Source organism: Numida meleagris, chromosome 1 (assembly GCF_002078875.1).
Source record: "Numida meleagris isolate 19003 breed g44 Domestic line chromosome 1, NumMel1.0, whole genome shotgun sequence".
NCBI classification, from domain to species: domain Eukaryota; kingdom Metazoa; phylum Chordata; class Aves; order Galliformes; family Numididae; genus Numida; species Numida meleagris.
Genome location: NC_034409.1, coordinates 192,790,827 through 192,801,067, shown reverse-complemented (window position 1 = coordinate 192,801,067; position 10,241 = coordinate 192,790,827). Strand labels below are relative to the sequence as shown.

The following is a 10,241-nucleotide window of genomic DNA, read 5'->3' as shown; positions in this document are numbered from 1 at the left end:
TGATTACATGAATTAATGCCGTTAACTGATAACAGTGATGATAAGACAGTGTAAAGAAACTGCTTTCCTCTTGCACTCTCTGGTCACATCTGTTGTTATCTCAGCCCTGGAGAACCCACACTGAGCACCAATAGCGCTGCTGTGGTTTAACCCTGCACCAGCTCAGCACCACTCGGCTGTTTGCTCGCTGCCCCACCAGGAGATAGGGGAGAGCGTTGATACTGATAAAGCTGAAAGAACTTGTCTGTTGGGAGAGGGACAGTTTGATGAGCAAGATAGGAAAGAAAAGCAGAAGAGAATAAGGAAAGGGATGCCCAAGGCAATGGCTCGGTACTTCCTGACTGGTGCCCAGCCCGTCCCCAAGCTGCAGCAGCCCCCCAGGGCCCACTCCCCAGCTCACTGCTCAGCACCGTGCCCTGTGCTCCGGGATATCCCCTGGGCCTTTGGAGCAGCTGGCCTGGCTCTGTCCCCTGCAGCTCCTGGCGCAGCCCAGGCTCCGCGCAGGCACAACAATCCTTAACGTGTTGGAAGCACTGCTCATCCCAAACACAGAACACAGCACCCTACAGCTCCTAGGAACCTTCAGCTCCATCCCAGCCCAGCTCACACCCACACCAGCTCCTGGGAGACCCTGTGCACTGCGGCTGCAGAGCCAGCGCAGCTCATCTCAGCACCCGAGTGACCGGGCCCCACACGCGCCCCAAGGCGAGGGATGGCCAAAAATGGACATTTCCTAGTGGAAGCCACTGCAACCACTTGGCCACAAACGGGCAGTTTTGGGGTGCTGGCACATGAGTGACACAGGGCACGCAGGCTGGGGTTGCTCTATAAAGGCAGAGCAGCCGGCTCCGGGTGTCCTGCAGCAGCGTCGCGCCGTGGGTCCTGCCTGAAACACAGCAAAGGTAACAAGACCGTGCTGCAGCTCCAGGGCTGCTCCTGGCTCAGACGCTGCACAACAGCGGCTGCTGGGGCTGCGCTGGGGAACCTTCTTCTCTGCAGCACGGAATGGCAGCCATGGGCTGGAGGCTGGGGGCAGCCGGGTGGGGAAGAGCGCGGTGGCCCCGAATGGGGACACAGACCGGGGGTGCTTCCCTCTGGTGTCAGGGTGGGTGCAGGTGGGCTTTGGGGGAAGCCCGCTGCATCTGCTCCGCTTCTCCCTGCAGCCCCTGCAGCCGCTCCCCGCAGCCGGCTCCCACCCATGGAGCACCTCGCCCTGCGCTGGGTGCTGCTGGCCGGCACCTTGCTCAGCACGTCGGCCACCAGCAGCGCCCTGCACGAGCCAGACCTTGGCCCCACCACGGTGCCGATGGACATGGCCCCGCGCTCCTTTGATGACCAATACAAGGGCTGCAGGCACGTGATGTGGGCTAAGCTACGGAAGCTCAGGCATCTGGAGATGGCCAAGAACAACGTCTATTCTTTGGTCTGGAAAATCGCAGCTGCAGAATGGCAGAAACGCTGGGGCCACCTCGCTCACACCCCACAGCTGCGACGGCAGCAGGCCATCGCTGTGCTGGCGTACAGTGCTGCAAGCAACCTGTACAAGCAGTTCAATGCAGCTACACGAGAGGGCGGGCGCTCCCACAAGCACTACCTGCACTCGTACCCCTTCAAGTCGCTGCACTTCCTACTGACCGAGGCGCTGCGTGCCCTGCGCAAATCCCACCACAGCCACTGCTACCACGTCTATCGCGGCATCAGGGGCATCCGCTTCACGGCCCACAAAGGCAAAGCTGTGCGCTTCGGCCAGTTCACCTCCTCCTCCCTAAGGAAGAGCGTTGCGATGATGTTTGGACAGGACACCTTCTTCGTGATGAAGACCTGCTATGGTGTCCCCATCAAGCGGTTCTCCTTCTTTCCTCAAGTGGAGGAAGTCCTCATCCCACCCTTTGAAGTCTTCCAGGTCACCAAAATCAAATTTCTCAATGGCAGAACCGTCATCCATCTCCGCTCTAAGGGGAGGCAGAGCAGACACAACTGTGAGCTTCTAAAGGGTCAGGGTGGGCAGCGGGTTCAAGACCACCAGGAGATGGGGCTGGGGCACAGCCCTGGGTGGGCTCTGCACTCCCTGCACAGCTCCAACTGCAGCTGGTGGGGATCAGGGCACAGAGAAGGGGACCCCGTCCCAGTGGCACTGAAAGGGGACGGGGAGCGTGGTGGGGAAGGGAACATCTCTGTTTGTGGGGAGGGGGGAGATCGGGAGAAGGGGGGGTGGGGTGATGGGGAGATGGTGAGTTTGAGTAACTTAGAGCTCTGCAAAGCCGTGGACTTCTGGAGGGGAAGGGCAGCGGCAGAATCGAAGGAGGGATTGGGTGTAGACGTGTGTCCCGGGGCCGGTGCGGTGTAGAACGGGGCGGCTCTGTGCACGTGCCTGAGCGAGGCTGTGCCTCATGGCCGCAGCTTGTCCGCTCCCCTTATTTCTGCCATTAAAGCCCGAGTGTCAGCAGGTCAATGCCGTGTGTGCTGCAGCGCTGCGTGCCGGGCCTGGCGGGACGTGGGAGCGCGTGGGCCCCGGGCTGTGGGGCAGCTGCAACCTGCCGTGCTGCCCCGATCCCAGTGCGCGGTGCTGAGCTGCTGAGGGCCCCAGCGCCGCGCGGCTGAGGACGGGTCCAGCTGTGCTGCGGGTGGTGGAGCCGTGGCCCTTTGGTGGGCCCCCCTCGGGCTTCTGGGCCCCTCCCCACGAACGGCACAGGCAGCTTTTGGAGAGGAACCGTGGGGGTTTTAGTGCGTGATGGACAAGGCCGCTTCCTGCAGGGCCTGCTGCGCTCTGCCCGGCTGCTCTGCTCGCTGGGCTCTTCCCCGCACGCCTTCCGCTCCATCCCCGCAGCTCCCCACGCAGAGCCCCCCGTGCCCCTCGCAGCCCCTGCAGCTCTCCCCAACAAGGGAACGCTGCTGCCGTCCCCAGGCTGTGACGCACAGCGCAGCGCGGCACGGCACAGGGCAGCGAGCAGCTCTGCCCCGCTGCAGCCGGTCCCGATGCGTCCCTCGTGCACGTGCAGCTGCCCGGCCGCCGGGTTCTGCGCTCACAGCTCGTCCCTGTGCCCGGGAATGGCTGCAGGGAGAGGGAGGGCATCAGGCACCTGGCGGCCCCGAGCCCGGCACCAGTACGGGGTCTGCCGTGGCCCCACTGAAGCCGGAGCCCGTTCCCCTGCACAGAGAGCCCAAAATGGAGCCGGAGCTTTAAAGCGGCTCCCAGCAATGAGCAGTGCAATGAGCTCTGCAATGGCTTCTAATGGTTGGTGGAGAGCTCCTACCTGCGCTGCCCCTGCACTCGGGGCTCTTCTCATCTGCGGGAACAGAAGAGTTGGGGTTGGCAGAAGGGCTGTGGTCGGCGCCTGCCCCACAGCAGTGGGGTGATGCCGCAGCAGTGGCCGCCGGGGTGCCCGTGCCCCCACTCACGGCCCAGGAAGGCGCAGTTGAAGTGGCTGCAGGTCCTGTTGGCGCTCCGCAGCACGAAGCGGTGGCTGCCGCCGTCCGGGAAGACCCAGAAGATCTCGTGGCCGGGGATCAGCACCTCCTCCTCCTCCGTGTAGAGGGAGAAGGCGTGGATGGGGACCCCGAAGCAGCTGCGGATGCTGAGGAACGTGTCCTGCCCGAAGCTCTCGGCCCGCTCCCTGCTGAAGGAGCAGGAGGCGAAGGAGCCGAACCGGAAGGGGCTGGCACCCCGCAGCGCGTAGCGGGCACGCGCCAGGCCCCGGAACACGGCGGTGCCATGGCCCTCTGCTCTCGGTGCAGGAGCAAAGCCCCAGGGCAGGGCGATTCCAGCAGCCTGGGAGCTCCAGGGCCGCCAGCCAGGGAAGGGGTGCGGGGTGGGTTTGTCCCTTCCTTTCAGCAGCCCTGGGTTCAGCGGGGCTTCCCCCGCTCAGCCTGAAAGCCGATTCTCTCCCGAGTGGTTCCATGATTCAGGGTCCTTGTTCAGGCGCCATTTGTGGCAATGGAGGCACAGACTCAGATGTGAACGATCCAAATTCAAATCCAAATCCTTTACTGCAATTTCAGACATCCCTTTTGTACATCTCCAAGCTGCCTCCTGTAACTTGCCATCCCCCACAACAGGTCAGTAGAGCACTTCAGTGTCTCCTTCATGTCTAGATGCTGACTGCCCACACAAGTGCCCATCCAATGGGAGCCACACGTTGCTTCTATTCACGAGCTTCTTGTCCAGTCAGGGTCGTCATCACGCGGGGATTATGCCCCCACTTGACTTCTGCCCTGCTCTCCTGGAGACAGCCTTTGTCCTTAGGTCTTGTGCCACACGCTGCCCAACTTGTTTCTCAGCCTCCATTCTGAACATTGGCTCGAACCCCAGCACTCCTTGTTCTATCACTACTCCCCCCAAACGGGTTCCTGCAGCCCCGTTCTGCTCTGAGACGTCTGTACACACACCCATGCACGGACACACGTGCAGCCCCCAGGAAAGGCACACGCAGCCCGGGCAGGAGTTGGGATCCAGGGGATGCGCTGCCGGCTTTATTCCCACTCAGTCCCACTCCTCCCAGTCGGGGCACTGGGCACCGTGCTCCTCGGCCCGCAGCGCCGTGCAGGACACAAACCCGTTGGCACCGCAGCGCTGCCCTCCTGCGGGGACGGGCTGTGCGGGGGCACAGGGCACGGGGTGGGCGTCAGGCGGCTTGGCCGATGACCAGCACGCTCATGAGGAAGACCATGAGGAAGAAGATCCACATGAAGAAGCGGTCCATCACCTTGGCCACCTTCTTCCACTCCGCGGCGCGGCGCTGGGCGGTGCGGTGCCGTCGGAAGACGCCGGCGATGTACCCTACGCTGCTGAGCACCACGTGGTGGTGGCAGAGGCAACGGCTGCGGGGACACGGCCCCGGCTCTGTGCCCTCCCCGGGGGGGTCCCGCGGCCCCGTCCCTCCCGTGCCCTCTCTCCGGGGGCGGCCGCAGCTCTCGCCCACCTCGCAGACGCAGAGGGCGCGCGCCAGGTGGTGCAGGATGAGGCGACGCGCCCAGGGCGGCACCGGGCGGGCACCCGGCCCGCAGTGGTGGATGTTCATGATGAAGATGGTCAGCGCGGTGGAGGCGGTGATCATGGTCATGGTGGCGATGTAGTACTTCCCTATGGGGCGAGAGGGGTCGCTGAGGGGCGCGGATCTCGCCTCCGGGTGCCCCGTCCCCTCCCCCCTGCTCACCGATGAGCGGCACGCTCTCCGAGGGCGGCATGCTCTCCGCCACCAGCAGCTGGAACACGGTGAGCGCCAGCAGCACCGTCACCCCCAGCGACACCTTCTCCCCGGAGTCGGCGGGCAGGTAGAAGCCCAGCGGAGCCAGGAAGGAGATCATGACGCAGGGCAGCAGCAGGTTGAAGATGTAGAAGGAGGCGCGGCGGCGGAGCAGCAGCGTGTAGGTGACGTCGGGGTAGGGCTCCGAGCAGCAGCCGTAGGTGACCACGTTGCGCGTGGCCGGCATGCCCAGCACCTCCCACTCCACGTTCTCCACGAAGTCGGTCAGGTCGCCCGTGTCCAGGAGGTTGTGGAGGTCGATCTGGTTCCCGTTGTAGGTCCAGGAGCCGAAGGTGAGGTGGCACTGCTGCCCGTCAAAGGGGAAGTAGGAGACGTCCACCTTGCAGGAGCTCTTGGTGATGGCGGGCGTGTCCCACATGATGTGTCCGTCGGAGCGCAGCACCACGTTGGTGTCCATGGAGCCACCGAAACGCTCGTCGGCGCTGGGCAGGGACGGCCGGGGGGGTGGGGGGGGCAGCCACCGTGACCCCAACCCCGGTGGAGTGAGGGGCTGGCACCAGTGTGCACCTCCACGCTATGCCCACCACGTCCCCACGCCACATCCCCACGCCATGTTCCCACCATGTCCCTATGCCACATCCCCGCCACATCCCCACCGTGTCCCCGTGTCACATACCCACCATGTCCCCATTCCACATCTCTGTGCTATGTCCCCACCATGTTCCTATGCCATATTCCCACCCTGTCCCCATGCCAGGTCCCCTCCACATCCCCATTTCACATCCCCAACATGTCCCCATGCTGCTTCCCCAACACGTCTCCATGCCATGTCTGCATGCCATGTCCCCACCATGTCTCCATGCCATATCCCCGTGCTGCATCCTCATCATGTCCCCATGACACTTCCCCATGCCATCTGCCCACCACACTCCCATGCCACATCCTCTTGCCATGTTTTCGTCATGTCCCCTGCCATGTCTCTGCCATGTCTCCATGCCACAACCCCACTGTGTCCCCACGCTACATCACCGTGCCACGTCCCCCTCCAGCATCCCACGATGACCCAACCACGTCCCTTGGGATGTCCCCTTGGTGTTCCCCCAGCACAGGTGACAGCCCCTCATCCTCCCAGCACCAGGACCGTTGGTTTCACCTCGCCCTGCACTGCCCCCCTACAGCCCTCGGTCGGGACGAGCACGACCCACTTGTTGTAGAGGACGATGTCCGGCCTCCAGACATAGCTGCTGGGGATGCGGATGCTGTCGATGCCACCGTAGGCATCCTTGTCCCAGGCCAGGTGGGCGTCCAGCCAGGCCTGGCGGACCCACAGGTAGGAGGTGAGCACCTGGTTCCGCTCGTCCTGCAGGGGCACAGGGTGGGCAATGGCCCTGGCAGCGCCTACGGCCCCGTGGGGTGAGCCCAGCGTGGCCATAGGGTGAGAGGGTCTCCATGGGGTGGTGCTGGGGGTTATGGGTCTGAGCTGGTTTGGGGGGGGATCCGGGCTGATTTTGAGGAGCTTGGGGTGGGATCTGGGCCGCTTCGCAGGGGTCCGAGCTGGCTGGGGGGAAGCTGGGCTGGATTCAAGAGATCTGAACTGATGTGAAGGGTCTGGGGCTGTTTTGGGGCCATCTGAGGTGGCTGTGAGAGGTTAGAGATATGTCAGGGGCATCCGAGCTGGTTTTGAGGACTTGGAGCTGCTCTGGATGGGGGATCTGGACTGGTTTCCAGGAGTTTGAGTTGGTTTGGGAGGAGCTGAACTGGTTTAAAGGGATCTGGGCTGGTTTTGAGACGTGAGTTGATTTGGAGGGTTTGGAGCTGGTTTGGGGTGGGACCTGGGCTGATTTTGAGGGGTTTGAGCCGATTGAGGGGGGATCCGAGCTGGTGTGGGAGCTCTGAGCTGATTTTCAGGGTTTGGGGGATCTGGGCTGCTTTAGGGCAGCTGAAATGTTTGGGGGAGGATTGGAGCAGGTTTTGAGGGGTATGAGCTGGCTTTGAAGGCCTGAGCTGGTTGGGGGGGAATCTGAGCTGGTTTTCGGAGCTCTGAGCTGATGCTGGGAGATTTGGGAGGTCGTGAGGGAACCCGACCAGGCTCTGTGGGGTGTGATGGGACACGGGAGCTGCAGGGCCGGCTTTGGGGGGCACAGGGCGGTTTGGGGGTGGGACGGCTCTGAGGGCGTTGAACTGGTCTGGGGGGATCTGAACTTCTTTTAAGAGCTCTGCACCGATTCCAGGGCATTTGAAGCGGTGTTGGAGCTGATTTCCAGGCTCTAAGGCAGCATGGGGCGGCTGGGGGGGTAAGGGGGGGGTCCTGCGGGGCCGGCGCTCACCATGTCGATGATCTGGGACAGGGTGACCTGCAGGGTGACGTTGAGCGCCCGCTCCGTGTCCTCGGCGGGACGCAGGGCGCTGGAGTAGTTGGCGAAGAGATCGTGGAGCAGCTTGTGTGCGAGCCGGCCCTGCGCCGCCCCACAGCCTGCGGGACCACGGCACTGGGGGGCACCGGGACCCCCGTGCTGGGACCCCCCCGTGTCCCTGCCCACGCCCCGGGTCCCTGTGTCCCCATCCCGGTGACCCCGTTTCGAGCAGCCCAGCCCGGGAATGCGTTCCTCTGATGTCTCTTGCTCCCACTGTTCCCACGAATCCCGTTGTTTCCACTGTTCCCATCATTTCCTCTATTCCCATTATTTCGATTAATCCCCTTCTCTCTCCTACGCCCACTATTTCTGCTCACCCCGTTATTTCTGCTCTCCCCGCCGTTTCCGTGGGCGCACTCATCCCTGCTCCCGCTGCACGGACACATCCCGGCCCCAGGACGAAGGCGGAGGTTCCCGAGCCCCCAGCCCCAATTTGGGGGCCCCTCGGTTCCTGCCGGGAGCCCCCGAGCCGGAGGGGTCGGCATCCACCCCATGTCGCTGAATGTTTGATGAGCGGGATTGCGTTTCGCCCTCGGCGCTGGAGCCGGGGTGGGACGGGGTGGGGGGCTCGGGGCAGCCCCTGCCCGCGGGGGTTTGCGTTCACCCCGGGCATTCAACGCGGCCCCGCGGGCGATGTCCCCTCCGGGTTGGCGCTGTCACCGTCCCTCCTGCCCCCAGCCTGGCGCTTACCTGGGGCCAGGACGGTGCCGGCGAGGCCGAGCGCCAGCAGCCAGGCGGGCAGCGGAGCGCTCCCCATCGCCGTGGGGCCCTCAGGGGTCGGGCGCTGGGGACATCGCCGGCGTCAGCTGCGCAGCATCTCCCGGGGCCGGGAGGGATCGGGGCGGCCTTTAAGAGCTCGGAGCGGGGTGACGTCAGGGGGGGACGGCGACAGCGGCGAGGCGGCACACGGCCCAGAGGGGTCTGCAGGGGGCACGGGGCGAGGGGACGGCCCACGGGCCGCGGTCTGCGGGGTCTGCGCCTCCGCTGTGCGCCGCTGCTGAGCCCCCCGGGTGGGCTTGGTGCTGGGCAGCTGCAGTCGTGCCATCACAAAAGAGCAGAGCCCACGGAGGGGTCGCCTGCAGCCCACGGAGGTGGCGGTGCTGGAGGCGGATGGAGGAGACGGAGGAGATGCAGGGAGGCAATGAGGGTGATGCAGGTGCTGGAAGCGATGGGTGGAGGTGGATGGAGGCGATGTGGCTGATGGAAATGATGAAGGTGGACGTGAGCGATGGCGGTGGTGGATGGAGGTGATGCAGGTGCTGGAAGCGCTGGAGGTGGATGAGGCACTGGAGGTGATGCACAGAGACGGTGTAGGAGCTGGAGGCGGTGACGCTGCAGGTGCTGGGTGCAGGTGATGCAGGTGGCATTGGGTAGAGGTTGGGGCAGCGTGGAGCTGTGGTGGGGATGGGGCAAAGCTGGCTGCAGCACACAGCGAGGGCCAGCCCTGCCCCAGCGCCTGCAGGGAGGGCGCAGAACAGGGCTGGTAAGGCGGCTCCTATTTGGCTGCTGAGAACCAACCAGAACAAATCGGATCCATTGGAAGGGACCTGCAGAGACGAGGGGTCTGAGCCGCCCAAGGCTCAGGCACGGTCAGAGCGCGCTGCTGGGGACACTGCCCGGGCTCCTCTCCCCCAGCCCCCGCGGCACCAACCCGTGCCGCTCCCGCAGCAGGTGCCCGGCAGACCCCGATCGGTTTTAAGGGCGGAGGTTTGGTTTCCAGGCGGTGAATTATTCATCCCAGGACGGCAGCTGGGCTCCCGGAGACGCAATTAGGGTAATGGAAGGCGCCGTGACCCGGCTCGGCGTGCGGGTGTCACATTCGACCCGGTCCCGCTGCCACCACGACCCCGGCGCTGCAGGAGGGCCCCGCGCTGGGGCTGCCCCCCCCCGGGCCCATTTCAGAGCTCTGCGCCCATGGAAAAGCCGAGCAGCTGCACCGGAGCCTCCCAGCCCTTTGGGGAAGGCCCGAGCCCCCCAGTGCCCCCCTCCATGCAGCGTGGGAACCCTGCGTTCCCGCAGGGCACCCGCCCCCAATTCCAGGCTCGTGAAGAAGCGAAGAAAAGCGCGGGAATACTATAAACATTTTATTTCTCGTTTTCAAAAGGACAGGAAAATAACCGAGTCGCGTCTTTATAATTTCTCAGTAAAAACCTTTATACAACCCTGGCGCGGGGACGGCTCGGGGAGGCGACGCGGAGCAGCGCCGGGCAGGCGGGAGCCGCGGGCAGCACCGAGCAGCCCCGCGCACCGCTCCTCTTCCTCGGTTTCCATCCCAAAATAGTCATTTATTCCCACGCAGGGAAGCTGCGCAGAGCAGAGAGCACAGCCGCGTTGGATGCTCGCCTGCAGGACGCCCCGCACCCAGCTCGCAGGGCAGCACGCGCGGTCCCGGAGGGGCGAGGAGGAGCCGCCGCGTTCCGCTGTGCGTGGCAGCGCTCAGGGCCCGCAGCTCGGGGCTCGGCCTAAGGCACACGGAGCCGGCAGCTCCCCCAGCTCCAGGCCGGGGCGGCGGCTTCTCCTGGAGCTTGGAGGGGAGGGGAGGGGGCTCGCAGGTCTCCGGCGCAGGAAACGAAATCTTCCTAAGTCGAGTTCTTCTCCCCTGCCCCCCACCCGCAGAGCAAAC

The 10,241-nt window shown here is 64.5% G+C and overlaps 2 protein-coding genes and 1 long non-coding RNA gene across 3 annotated transcripts; 1 reads left to right on the top strand and 2 right to left on the bottom strand.

The window, feature by feature from the left end:
• On the top strand, positions 8 to 2,358 carry LOC110392118 (NAD(P)(+)--arginine ADP-ribosyltransferase 2-like). Its single transcript, XM_021384088.1, has 2 exons — positions 8 to 902; positions 1,164 to 2,358. The coding sequence occupies exon 2, from the start codon at positions 1,199 to 1,201 to the stop codon at positions 2,345 to 2,347; it is 1,149 nt and encodes a 382-aa protein (XP_021239763.1). The 5' UTR covers positions 8 to 902; positions 1,164 to 1,198; the 3' UTR covers positions 2,348 to 2,358.
• On the bottom strand, positions 2,514 to 3,708 carry LOC110392120. Its single transcript, XR_002434222.1, has 3 exons — positions 3,400 to 3,708; positions 3,255 to 3,287; positions 2,514 to 3,052 (listed from the first exon to the last, which is right to left on the bottom strand). It is a non-coding gene; the product is annotated as an uncharacterized LOC110392120 (long non-coding RNA).
• CHRNA10 (cholinergic receptor nicotinic alpha 10 subunit) lies at positions 4,500 to 10,235 on the bottom strand. The gene is made up of 5 exons (XM_021384089.1): positions 8,309 to 10,235; positions 7,532 to 7,677; positions 6,410 to 6,564; positions 5,154 to 5,686; positions 4,500 to 5,080 (listed from the first exon to the last, which is right to left on the bottom strand). Exons 1-5 carry the CDS (start codon positions 8,373 to 8,375, stop codon positions 4,623 to 4,625), a joined length of 1,359 nt encoding a protein of 452 aa, XP_021239764.1. The 5' UTR covers positions 8,376 to 10,235; the 3' UTR covers positions 4,500 to 4,622.

Bases quoted from the DNA above. Each gene is read 5' to 3' on its own strand.
- LOC110392118 (XM_021384088.1), top strand. From the start codon at position 1,199: ATGGAGCACCTCGCCCTGCGCTGGGTGCTGCTGGCCGGCACCTTGCTC.
- CHRNA10 (XM_021384089.1), bottom strand. From the start codon at position 8,375: ATGGGGAGCGCTCCGCTGCCCGCCTGGCTGCTGGCGCTCGGCCTCGCC. The intron at 7,678-8,308 runs GTAAGCGCCAGG...GTGGTCCCGCAG, and splicing joins CGGCACCGTCCTGGCCCCAG to GCTGTGGGGCGGCGCAGGGC. The intron at 5,687-6,409 runs GTGGGTCGTGCT...GTCCCTGCCCAG, and splicing joins GACATCGTCCTCTACAACAA to CGCCGACGAGCGTTTCGGTG.